Source organism: Meira miltonrushii (genome assembly GCF_003144205.1).
Source record: "Meira miltonrushii strain MCA 3882 unplaced genomic scaffold FA14scaffold_5, whole genome shotgun sequence".
In the NCBI taxonomy this organism is placed as follows: Eukaryota; Fungi; Basidiomycota; class Exobasidiomycetes; order Exobasidiales; family Brachybasidiaceae; genus Meira; species Meira miltonrushii.
In genome coordinates this window covers 958,201-970,465 of record NW_020289947.1, presented here as the reverse complement: position 1 = coordinate 970,465, position 12,265 = coordinate 958,201, and the positions used below count along the sequence as shown (strand labels likewise).

The window sequence follows — 12,265 nt, the reverse complement described above, 5'->3', positions numbered from 1 at the left end:
GATTGATATTGAATCCATCTTCTTGAACACCATCTTCATTAAAACGGAAGCGGAGATAGCTTGATCTCTCTTAAGTCTAGACTGTAAAGAGCCGTCGGACTTTGTTCAATTGCCTACGAATTGGGCAAGTTGTACCTTTTTTGGCGCAGCGCCGAGGAGACGCCACTTTTCTTTTCACGCACTTGAAGGGCTGTGGGTGTGTATGCAGTAATGTCTTGAAGAAAGGCCAATCTTTAGTAAGTAGCGCGTTTAATTTGCTTACCCACCAAAACAGAGGCACCACCACACTTCTTTTCTTTTTTCGGGTTCAACTTAACCGGATCAAATCAAGAGCCAGAAACATTCTCCGAAACGAACGGACACCGCTTCATTTCTCATCACTTCAATCATCATCTTCTATTCTGGATACAGTCTTTCTCTCCCCCCCTCAACTGTGCCGGTCGTGTGGGTTGTGAATCGTTCAAATGCCCGTCGCAGCTCCTTCTGCTGCTGCAAAAGCAGTTGCGGCAAAGTATGAAGACATAGCGACAAAATATAACGATCATCAAGAAGATGTAGATAAATTGCAAAAAGCTGCTTTGGAAGAGGTTTTGCCGGCAGTACTAACAGAAGTGGGATTACAAGATGATCCACAAGCTAGTAAGCATGTTAGGCAATTCTTGAAAGATAGAGGTGAGTACGAGTACAAAAATAACTAATATGCATGAAAAATACTGAAATGAGATGACTCCCTTGCAGGTTTGGTATTCCGCTTCTTGAGGAGATCACGCTATTCTACTTCAACTGCACTCGATATGCTCACTGCAACACTCACATGGAGACTTCGAACAGATTTGGATTCTCTCTCCTTGTCGTCATTGCATCCACTGTATGCATCACCTCCCAATCGGCCGCCGTTGTTCTGGTGCAATACACAATCGTTCGATCTATATGGAAGACCACTAGGTGTGATCTCATTGCAAAGTCTTGAACGTGTAACACACGATAAGGGACAGGCAGGACTTGATGAATGTCGAGAATACATCGTAGGATGCATGGAAAGCGTACGTAGATATCTTGCTGTTCAATATGCACAATCAGTTCAGAATACTGGATCTCGCAAGATAGACATTGATAGGGTACGCGAACTTAGACGGCAAGATGGTGAAAATGCAGATGTAAAGAATCGTCCTCCACCTCTACAAATGGTCATCGTCTTCTCACTGGCTTCTTCGGGTATGGCAAATTTGGAAATGGAATTGTTGCCTTTCTTGTTGGACTTGCTCAAGAACCACTTTCCTGGTATGGTGGGAGCAGTGTACATCCTACACTTTGGATGGGTTCATTCGGGTATGTGGGCAATCGCCAAAAGGGTCTTACCACAACAAGCTTTGGCAAGGATATTCTTCCCAAACAGCAAAGAATTAGCTGAACATTTTGATCTCAAGAGGCTACCAGTAGCATTGGGCGGAGAACAAGATATCGAGATGAGCGGAGAGACGAATGATGTGATGAAAAAGTATGCTCGGACTCATTGGCTTACTCGATCATCACGCAGTGGCAGTCAAACTGATCTCTCAAAGCGGAGTGAGCAAAAGGAAAACGGCCAACTTAACGGAAATGATGAAGATGCGGAAGATGAGGATGATCTTGACAATTTGGAATCCAACAGTGCTCCACCAAGTCCCAAATACCGCTCAGGCACATCCACTCCAGCTTTGCAATCCAGTCGTACTCCACGCTCGTTAAGTCGGGTTGGCAGCTTTGACAGTTTGATGGATGAATTTCACAGTGTGACCAATTCCCCAAAATTGTCACGAAATGCCACCCCGAGACATTCTCGACCAACAACACCCCATGCTGAAATGAGCGGATATCATTTCACAATGGCATTTCCCACTACTGAAGGTGGTGAGAGTGCTGGCTCTACATCCACTTTACGTCTGCCGCCTTCGGCTGTGAACAAGCTGCACCGCTTGCAAATGACTAGAGGTCATGATGCCAGATTACGAACGATTTCAGATGCTGCCAATATTCATGATTTAGGGGGAGGTGAAAGGTCAAGTGCAAGTGCATCGCCGATCATAAGTAGAAATGCAAGTCCAGAAAGACGTAGACAGAGACGTAGAACGATGACAGGTCAAAGTGGACGTGGAAGTAGAAATGTTCGATTTGAAGGAGGAGGAGGTCAAGATTCAAACAGTGAAGCAACTGAAACGGAATTTACACATAAAGGTATCCCTATCAAACGGGTTGGATCTTTGCGTGATTTTAGATTGTTGGAAAATGATTTGGCGGGCGTTGATGATGGTATTCTTGATACGAGCGATAGCAATAGCGTAAACAGTGATGAAGAGAGTAGCAAGAGTGGTAAAGCCGGACATAAGGGATCGGCCGATAAGGAAGCCTCAGCAAGCCGTACAAGGCGTTTCTTTTCCTTGTGGCGAAGAGGAACCCAACCTGCAACTACACCAAAAGATGCAGAGAAGAAGAAGGTGGAGTCAGTCGAAAAGCAAGGAGAGACGGAAGAGGAAGAAGACGGGGATCTGACATTGCTGCCACCTGAGCCTATCGCTCCGGATTCGCCGCGTTTGCAAGTGCCTGACATTGAAGAGCCTCCTTTGAGCGAGCTGACCGGAACATTCTCAAGACGTTCACGTTTGTATGGATCACTACCGGGACATGTGAGCCCGTACAACAAAGCCAACCCATTTTACGGATATCCAGCTTACCCTGTCAATGCAAGCGGAAGTGGAACGACAGCAACGGAGAACGATCCTCGTAAACGCTATCAATTCCGTCGACGTAAGCGTGACTTGGTGCGAACACTCATTTACCTTTTCGTCTTGCGTCTTTTGGCGTTGCATCGTCATGTTCGATCAGCACTGCTCTCATCTTATCGACTTGCGATTCGCGCTGTTGCGGTAGGTGGCAGAACACCAGAAGAAGAAGATCTTACACAAACACAACAATACAAACGTTATCAAAGTCTAAGGAGTGCATCCACACGATTTTTATCCGATCGTGATCGTAGAGAAAGTCAAGAAACCGTAAGTGCTATTCAAAAGCCCAAACCAAAACCACAACCTTTGGTAGCTTTAGGTTTTCGTAAACGATATGCCGTTTTGATGATCATTATCGCTTTCACTTTATTACGCAACGAATGGAGAAGCAGAAGAAGAAGATATTGAATGGTTCCCGCATCTTTTAATTATGAATATTACAAATTTTATTCTTATTCCTTTTTTAATCTTGTACTAATTTTACACATGTAATATCATCAGCATGCATGCAAAATGATTTCCTGCTTTGGGTATATTGATTGTTATCGTTCTGATCTATGTCGATCTCTGTGATCATCTCTGCGTGAGCGATCATCTCGTCTCCTGTCGTAATCTCTGTCACTACGTTTGCGATCAGAGTAGCGATCGTCGTGTCTATCCCGATCTCTTCTTGATTCATCACGACGTCTGGATCGTTCCCTGTCGTCGTCATATCGACCGCCTCTCGAGCTTGGCGGACTGTACGATCTCTTTCGATCTTTGCTTGATTTGGAATGTGGTTCTCTTCCACTCTCTTCCTCTTCCCTCTCTTTGCGTGTGACAGGTACGTATCTACGTTCTGGCTTATTTGATGATCGATGGGAAGATCCACCCTTTTTGTTATCGCGATCATCGACCGGCTCCCTTTCTTTTGCGCCAAGTCCAAGTAGCGCAGCCCGCTTCTTGACTTGTGGAGCACTTGTTGGGCCTTGTCTCTGTTTGCCAGCACCCATGCCTTCTTGCCATCCCATCCCTCTCAACAAAGCAGCGCCAAAATCATCCACTGGCATACTTGCATAATCGGACAAAGAAGGAGCATCAGGTCTTGAATCCATATCCCGCTGTAAAGCCTGTTCTTCTGTTATAGGAGTGATGATCACATTATCACGTTTCGTGCTGTTGCTCTTTCCTGAGAGTAATGCTGCTCGTGCTTCTGTGTCCTCGTCTGTGATATCTGCTGTAACAGGTTGCGTCTCCACTTCTGAGTTAATCTCCTCATCGTGATCCGTCTGCATCCGGTCATCATCTGCATTTTCCGATCGGTATCGTATTTCCAGGCCAGTTTTTTGCTCTTCATCTCCCACCCTCTCGGTCGATGGCTGTGCGTTGCTGCTGTCTCTGTTCCCACCACCAAAGCCACCGGACAAGCTACCCAACTCTTTGCGATATTTCTCCAATCCCAATCTCCTCTTACGTTCTTCCATCCAATTTGCATCTGCTTGTTTTTGAATGACAAGTTTCTGCTGTTGCGTTCCTTTTTCCCTTCTCTCATCTCTTGCAGAATAGCCAGACAAGGCTTCATCCTTCCATCTTCCAGCGGCCGATGATCCATTTCGATTCGGTCTCTCGTCATACTCCTCATCTTCCAAATCATCAAATGCTGAGTGTCGTTTCATTTGTGTTGCATTATTTGACCCTCTCAGCCTGCTCGGACCGCCTAAGCTGGAAGTTGACATGCTTGGTAAGATGAAAGTGAAGAGGAAGAAGAATGAATAATTTATTCCGTGGAGGTTTCTTCTGTTACTTGTGCCTGCATTTCATTTTTTCTTACGCCTGTGGAGTAACGCGCCAAAAAAATGTTTCTTCTGTAATTCTCTTCTTTCACAAACTCTCGCACCTCCTCCCTTTCACACCGTCCATGATTTGACGGCTTCTCCAATGCATTCGATTGAAATTAAAAGTTGATTGAATTGTATCATGCTTGACTTTTACATGAAAGCTGAGCAATCTCCTCAGAGTCATTCTTTTGTATACTCAAAATTATGAACCAAAGAGAAAATGTTTCTTTTCGATATCATCATTCGTCAACCAGTACCATTTGATCGCGATGAAGGAAAAAGATTCTGATTTCGAGAGCTGCAATGAAAGTGATTGTTGCTGTCACAATGAGTACTGCGATTGTTCATCAAGTGAAGAATCAGATGCATCAAGGAGCACATCTCCCTTGCCTCCGAAGAAGGCCAAGAGCAGTTCACAAAAGAATGAGAGGCAACCATCCTCAAGTAGAACATCAATCAGCAAATCATCCCCTGTAGGACGTCCAAAACCGAAACCTTCTCACAACTCTTCCCTCAAAATTCAAAAGGGTAGCACAGCAAAAGAGATTGAAAGTACGAATGTTTTGATTCCAACAAAAGCTGAGAAGGGCGGCCAAAAACAATCATCCTCTCAAAAGGTGAACGTTGCATCAAAAGAAGGCGAAAGAATCTCTACAGAAAAGCAAGAGAAATGCAAAATCATTCCGACGCTGCTGGAGTTAGACAATAAACTTGCAAAGACGTATCGTGATTTACCCAAAAACGAAAATGCATCTGACGGGAGCGACCTTGAATCAGACTACTTCATCGAGAATAAAGTCTCAAAGAGGACCAAGAGCAGCATTGATGGTAGCAAAGGAGGTAAGAAGAGGAAAAGGTCAAGTGAAGGAAATGAAGTCGTTAGATTTACACAAGGTAAGTCGTACAGGCGATATTATGCTTTGTCTTCTCAATGTCTGACTTCCTTTCTTCTCTCTTTATTCAAATCGCAGATGAGGACAAAGAAATCATTGTGAGTCTATCCCAGATCACGATCATCATTTTCATGCAGCTAACTTGTTACCCTTAATCTCCAGTCTTTCATTGAGAAGAACATCGATATGCCTAGATTATACAAGCACATGAATGATACATTTCCAGACCGCAGAAGAGCTGCAGCCAGCTTTTACGGACGCCGCGATACTCTTTTCAAACATTGGAAGAAGAACCTGACTTGATACAAGATGCCTAAGTTTGTCTACATGAAAACTGCTTTTAAAAGCAAAAGAAAGACTGGAGACGAATCTTAGTATTGAAATTAAATGTTCGTATTTCTGTAGAGTTTCAACAATTTTCTATGATACTATTGTGAATCATCATTTGTGTTTGTGTTTTTTTGTTGCGGTGGTAGCTCTGCAAAATTCTATGATTTACTCAAATCTTCACAAATGCAGCTTAACGTTCACTTCGTCACATATTTTTCCCTTTCAACATTCCATATGAGAACGGCATGGGCAGACTCGAGTAAAGTTTACAAGCTTTGAAAAGCTGTGCGTAGCAACTCAGCAATTGACCTTGAGTCTTATGTCAAAGGCAGTAAAAGTATTTTCCCATTTCCGATCACCACAACCTTCTACCAAGATGAAACGAAGCAGATGTGAGAGCTCGACTGCACGCTCATCATCAACAGGTGATAGCTATGACAGCAGCAGCGAATCAGAATCTAGCTATGACACATCTGTCTCGGTGGCACATTCACCAAGCCCTCCTATACTGCCAAACTCTAGGGCTATGAAAGAAACTGATCGTACTACCTCGATGGCTTTCAAGAAAAGCAGTACAGCGTCTTCTAGTAGTACGCCTGCAAAGCGATTAAAGGCTTCAATTCCAGATAAACAGAAGAAACATATAGAATATTTATTTGATAAAGCACCTCAATACAACTCTTCAGGCGCACCGAAAGACGTCAAAGATAGATATGTATCAAAGACTTCCCCGACGAGAGGACGTATGACAGCTTCACAAATCAACGAAGGATCGTCAAAGAAACTCACCTCTAGTGGTCATACAGTCATGAAGGAGGTCATTGAAGTGATCGATTCTTCTGCATCTGAATTTCACCCGTCAGACGATGAGGATAGGACAGAGAGCTCGAGTAGCTCAGAAAGCGAGAATGATGCGCATCAATCAAAAGAGCATGTTCAAAAGAGAGTCAAAATGGACACAAAAGATGACACGAAAGCATATCGAATGCTGAGCGGCAAAGAGAAGGGAAAGAAGCCATGCCACAAAAAACATTCTTCAAAAACCCGTAAATCTGATGGAAAAGAAGCAACACGTTATTCTCGTGGTAAGTTCTCCTAGAATTTTTCAGCTCAGACATCTTTGCTTATCATTGGTTCATCTTTCAAATCCTGCAGAAGAAGATACAGCAATCATTGTGAGTATTAAACTACAACACGACAACTTTCTACGATTTTGCTAAATACCTCCTACCCGACAGGCTTTTGTTAAAGAGAAAATCCGAATCGTTGATATGATGGAGCATTTACGTGAGACATTCCCAGATCAACAACCAAAACGAACTTACTCAAGTGTTAAAAGTCATCGTAATTTCCTTTTCAAGGAATGGAAAGACACGATATTGGGAAAAGATACATCAAAAGATTGAAAAACAACACCCAAAGACCTTGGCAGATTTTGACAAAATAATCAATGTTGTTGAATGATGGTAAGATATGGAATTTGTATCTCTTTAAAGCTTCAACATTTTTCAAATAATACCTCTGAGTGTTTGTATCTGCGACTTTATGTTGCAATGGTGATTTTAGCAAAAATTTTTGTGCTTCACTCGAACTTTCAGGAGCGCGGAGTAATTCTGGAAAACTGAGTGTTCACTTCTTGTTTCATCTACCACCTTTCAACATTCCGTGTCAGTACGGTATTGCGAAATCTGAGTAAAGCTTGCAAGGCGTTGGTCTTATGAAACGCAACACAGCAAGTAATGTTATCAATGTTTAACTAGCAATAGAGAGCACTTTCTTTTCCAAAACTCATCATCGTCTTCTCAAAATGAAGCGAAGTCGAAGCGAGAGCACGACTGCACGCTCATCATCAACAAATGATAGCTATGACAGCAGCAGCGAAACAGACTCTCAGTATGACACATCTGTTTCAAAGGCACGCTCACCAAGCCCTTCTGTGCCCAAAAAACCTGTGGTGAAGGAAACCAATCGTGTTGCCTCGAGTGCTTCAAAGCACAGCAAGACCGCAACTCCCAGCAGTACACCTTCAAAGCGATCAAAACCTAAAAATTCAGAGACGAAGATGAACAACACGAAGAGTTCGTCTGACAAAGTGGCTCAAAACAAATCGCCCAGCACGACAAACCGAGCCAAGTCAGGAAATCCCTCTCACATTTCCACAACAAAAGGAAGTACGTCAGCTTCCCACTTCAACGGGGTATTTCAAAAGAGATCCAATTCTGGTAACTCGTCACGCAAGAAACATGTGGTTGAAGTGATCGATATTTCTGATTCTGAATACTCACCATCCGATAGTGAGGATGGAACAGGAAGTTCCAGCAGTTCAGAAAGCGAGATTGAATCTCATCAGACAAAAGAGCCAGCTCATAAGAAAGCAAAGATCGAGAACATAGATGAGCCAAAAGCTGAGCAGGCAATCAGGAAAAACAAAAGCGGAATGACCAACCATCACAAGCATGCATCTCGTCCCCAGAAAGCTGAAGGAAAAGAAGCAACTCGATTTTCTCGTGGTGAGTGTTATTCACTCTGCAATCTATGTTTATATGAATGTCTCTTACCACTGCTTTCATTCTGAATTTGATAGAGGAAGATGCAGCTATCATTGTGAGTAGTTTTACAAAAGATTACCCTCCTCAAGTCAGTTTTGCTAATGACTGACTTTCCTCTCAGGCTTACATTGAAGAATCTATTCGAACAGTGGATTTGATGAAACATTTGCGCAAAGTGTTTCCTGATCAAGCACCTCGAAATAAATCGAGTGTACGATACCGTCGTCTATCCATCCTGAAAAGGTGCAAGGACATCATTCTTGGTACAGACAGTGTAAAGGAATGATTAAGGAATTGAAACTTTGCAAGTCTAAGATGTGATGGATAATCAATATTGCTGAAAGACGAAACAGCTATGCAAGCAAAGTACATGAAGATGCTGAACAAAAATGGTGTATGAATGAAATACGAACTTATTTGTGTTGAAGAAAGAGTGTTGAGAATTTGAATTCTTGTTGTTAAACAAAAGCGTATGTACAAATCGTATTGCGGTATTGCGTGTGCGTTGCCTAACAGCTGATAGCTCACTTTGAACCAATCCTGCGCATCATCGTTGCATCCCAACTATCCGTTCCATTTGAACTTCTACGTTCAGGCGCATTTCGCTTGACTTGAACGATGGCTTCAGGTGAGAATGTAGCATTTGACAAGATTGAGGGACTGGCCAGTACAGCATCACTGTCACTACCTGTACCACCATGAGGGAGAGTGGCACTGTAGACATTCGAAGGCGCTTCTCCCTTCTTACCGTACTTGTCACGATGGTGGCGGGATTGATTTGCCGCGGGAGGTGCATGAGAAGTTGATGCATCTTGTGATGGTCCAGCAACGTTGACTTCTTTCGCTTCTTTTTCAGGTCCTGTCGGCTGTCCAACGGCAAAGGCTCGAAATCCTTCCGCAACACAGTACTCTGCCTGACGTAACAAACCAACAGCATATGTTGCTGCAGCCTTACGTCTTTCCCAAATGAGTCTTGCACGATCATCAACTGCTTCTGCTGGTGGTTCTTGCGTAGCAATGCTTGCCCAAGTGAGTACATTCATCATCGTTGCACTCATCATTGCACGTTGTGAAGCTTCTCGCTTTAATTCATCTGTTGCTTCTTTGCGAAGTTGTTCAATCACATCCGGAAAATTTGCAAGATTCAAAATACGACGTCTTTCTAGTTCTTGCCATGCTTGACGTAAATATGCCGCATCTGGACACATTTCCACTGGTGGGAAGTATCGTCGTGAACCTTCTGCAGCTTGATAAGCTGTTGGCAGACCATGATCGCCAGTTCTAAGCACATCGGAAGCGAACGAATGGGCATGCAACCATTCATCATGAATTCTGCGCAATACTCCCTCATGCAAAGGTCGAATCGGAAAAGGCGGTTGATTGGGCAAATAAAACTTTGATGCTAAACGCTGTGCAAGTTCATTATCATCTGCTTTCCATGTCACATCACCGTTGCTGCCGTAATCGGTCAGAATAAAATGAATATCTTTTACTGGTCCTGGCGTTCCCTTGGAAGATGTTGGTCTGGGCATCTTTGTCGTTCGATTCGGTACACTCTGTGCTCGACTGACTGCTGGATGAGCAGAAACAGGAGTGAGTTGCTGTTGTGGTACAAGTGAATTCGGATTGGTCGTCGGGTAAGGCAAGCTGTTTCGAGCAACAATCGTGGAGGCTGGCTTATTGCCTAACGGTGCCTTACCGTCTTCCGTTGCGAATGTGTATTGTGATTGTTGATTTGTCTGAGGCAAGACTGAAGCTGCATCTGAAGAAGAAGAAGAGCCGATATTTACTTCCGTCGGATGTTTCAAAGTCACACGCAAGCTTTCCATGCTAGCATTTCCCACTTCAGCACCAGCTGCATACGATTTCTGAATTTGCTGAAACTGGCCCGGTGCATACTCGAGATACTGACTGGCAAAAGTGCTATCGGTACTATCGGAAGAAGGCATCGAAACTGGTGCATTTTGCACTGGAGCTGGCCAAACATTCGGAATCTGTGTGTTGTAAACGGGCTGATTGAAAACCCAAGGAGCTGATTCAGTAGTGAGAGAGCTCGGCTGCTGTGCAAAAGAAGAAATCAATTGACCTCCATGTGAAACAGAATTTTGCATCCATAGTTGTGAAGCTGCTTGTTGCATATTCAATGCCATATCATGTCTCACCAATTGTTCAACTTCATGAAAATGTTGCATCTTTTGTTTTTCCACCGTATCTCTTTGTGCTTCTTCCAACTGCAAACCAATACGTGACAATCTTAAGTTACATACCCTCAATGAAATTTTCAAATTACTTACCACATTCTGCCACAATTGTTGTTGTCGCATAAGATCTCCAACAGCTTTCTGTGCTTTTTGGGATCCGACGTCAATTGCATCCGGCTCAGAAGTCGGAATGTTTGCATCTTGCTCTGCTACTGCACTAGAAGAAGATTCTGGATGTGATGACCTGTGCTCTCTCGAAGCGGGTAATTCGACGATGGACGCTGCTTCTTTCGCTTTATTAGCACGCGGACGAAGGCTTTTGCGTTGAGTGCCACCTGTACTGCGATTACATCTTCCTTTGACCGAACTTCGTCTACCGCGTTGTGGGCTTGAGTTCGAGTTCATGACCGCCACTTCTTCAATTCTATTCACTTCGATTTCTCCCTCTGCTTCCATTTGATCAGACTCTGGTTCCCCAGCACGTCTTTCGCGCTTTCCAATTGGATCTTCATTTGGAGATTGATCTGTTCGATTGATCGGATAGGCCCTCTTTGACGTGTTGCTTACCATGCCTGAAGATTCTCCTTCTCCTTGTACTTCTGCAGCATTCTTTTGCAATTGCACTTCCGGGGCATTCTTTGCAGGTGTTTGAACATCTTTTCCTGCTCTGTCTGAGGCGAAAGGATCAGAGAATGTCATCTTTGTGGGTTTGTACGCTTGATTTGAGTTCTCTGGCTGTAATGCAGTTGAAGAGAGATCCAATGACTCTGTCATATTGAGCAAAGCAGCAGCACCCGGCTGAAGAGGGGTATGCAGGATAGGATACTGCCCAAGATTGTTAGGAATCATTCCATTGAACGATTGATCCAGTGATTGACTTTCACCTGTATCTGAAGAAAGATTTGAAGGATCCAGTTGAAATTGATTTGCTTGCAAATCATTGCTTGGAAACGGATCCGAATCTTCGTTTGTACTACTACTGTTCATCTCTCTTTGCTTTTGTCTTTCAGCGTAAATTTGTTTCCAAGTCACGTCTGATTTTTCCATCAATCGTTTGACTTTAATCAATGCATCCAGACTTGGTTCGTCGATGATGAAAGGATCTAGGTTTCTGGATGGTTGATTGTTTGCCAATTGTGAGAAATCGACTGGTAAGAAAGATTGTGCAAACGTCGTCGGTGCCGGTGCTTGTGCTACTGGTGCTACTGCTGATGATGAACTAGAAGGCTGCGCAAATGAATTCAATGATCGTTGTTGCAAAGAAGCAGACATTTGAAATGGATTTTGAGCAGGATAAACATGTCGAGTTTGATCGATTTCTTTCTGCTTGCCTTTGTCTTGATTTTTCTCCGATTCTTCTTCAGATCGATTCACGTTTTGATGTGTTTTGGCCGAAGAAGAGGCAGCAGCAGCAGCAGCTGGTGGGTTGAAGTACATTTGATTAGAAGGCGTAAAAAAGCGCTTTTCTATGGCCCGATTACTACGTAAAAGACTGTATCCGAAATGAATTGAGTTTTCATACGGGGTTTTTCAACGGTGCCGTTCGGAGTGATTGCGGAAGAGAATGAAATGAGGTAAAAAGTTGATGAAATTAATTCCATAAAGAAAAGAAGGAAGAGGAGGAATGGTCTTCATGAGAACAACAATACATGCTACAATTTCTCCGATTCGTCAAGGAAGAGCAATAGACATAGCCCCATGAAAAGAGCATAT

At 43.5% G+C, this 12,265-nt stretch overlaps 6 protein-coding genes across 6 annotated transcripts; 4 read left to right on the top strand and 2 right to left on the bottom strand.

Moving 5' to 3' along the window:
- The first annotated feature begins 32 nt into the window (after positions 1-32).
- On the top strand, positions 33-3,288 carry FA14DRAFT_162443 (uncharacterized protein). Its single transcript, XM_025499610.1, has 2 exons — positions 33-672; positions 739-3,288. Exons 1-2 carry the CDS (start codon positions 465-467, stop codon positions 3,168-3,170), a joined length of 2,640 nt encoding a protein of 879 aa, XP_025352572.1. The 5' UTR covers positions 33-464; the 3' UTR covers positions 3,171-3,288.
- On the bottom strand, positions 3,211-4,488 carry FA14DRAFT_175095 (uncharacterized protein). Its single transcript, XM_025500576.1, has one exon. It carries the CDS (start codon positions 4,475-4,477, stop codon positions 3,305-3,307), a length of 1,173 nt encoding a protein of 390 aa, XP_025352571.1. The 5' UTR covers positions 4,478-4,488; the 3' UTR covers positions 3,211-3,304.
- Positions 4,489-4,732: 244 nt separating this feature from the next.
- On the top strand, positions 4,733-5,775 carry FA14DRAFT_175094 (uncharacterized protein; the record flags this gene model as incomplete). The annotated part of the gene is made up of 3 exons (XM_025500575.1): positions 4,733-5,473; positions 5,551-5,570; positions 5,635-5,775. Exons 1-3 carry the CDS (start codon positions 4,849-4,851, stop codon positions 5,773-5,775), a joined length of 786 nt encoding a protein of 261 aa, XP_025352570.1. The 5' UTR covers positions 4,733-4,848.
- A 403-nt stretch (positions 5,776-6,178) lies between these two features.
- Positions 6,179-7,208, top strand: FA14DRAFT_192500 (uncharacterized protein; the record flags this gene model as incomplete). The annotated part of the gene is made up of 3 exons (XM_025501940.1): positions 6,179-6,887; positions 6,958-6,977; positions 7,041-7,208. 3 exons carry the CDS (start codon positions 6,179-6,181, stop codon positions 7,206-7,208), a joined length of 897 nt encoding a protein of 298 aa, XP_025352569.1.
- A 401-nt stretch (positions 7,209-7,609) lies between these two features.
- FA14DRAFT_182175 (uncharacterized protein) lies at positions 7,610-8,637 on the top strand (the record flags this gene model as incomplete). Its single annotated transcript, XM_025501180.1, has 3 exons — positions 7,610-8,312; positions 8,387-8,406; positions 8,473-8,637. The coding sequence occupies 3 exons, from the start codon at positions 7,610-7,612 to the stop codon at positions 8,635-8,637; spliced, it is 888 nt and encodes a 295-aa protein (XP_025352568.1).
- Positions 8,638-8,875: 238 nt separating this feature from the next.
- FA14DRAFT_182174 (uncharacterized protein) lies at positions 8,876-11,989 on the bottom strand (the record flags this gene model as incomplete). Its single annotated transcript, XM_025501179.1, has 1 exon — positions 8,876-11,989. The coding sequence occupies one exon, from the start codon at positions 11,987-11,989 to the stop codon at positions 8,876-8,878; it is 3,114 nt and encodes a 1,037-aa protein (XP_025352567.1).
- Positions 11,990-12,265: the final 276 nt, after the last annotated feature.

What these genes read in the sequence shown, in the direction of transcription:
- FA14DRAFT_175095 (XM_025500576.1), bottom strand. Translation starts at nt 4,477, where the DNA reads ATGTCAACTTCCAGCTTAGGCGGTCCGAGCAGGCTGAGAGGGTCAAAT.
- FA14DRAFT_162443 (XM_025499610.1), top strand. Translation starts at nt 465, where the DNA reads ATGCCCGTCGCAGCTCCTTCTGCTGCTGCAAAAGCAGTTGCGGCAAAG. An exon ending in GCAATTCTTGAAAGATAGAG is followed by an intron (nt 673 to 738) that starts GTGAGTACGAGT and finishes ACTCCCTTGCAG; the next exon opens with GTTTGGTATTCCGCTTCTTG.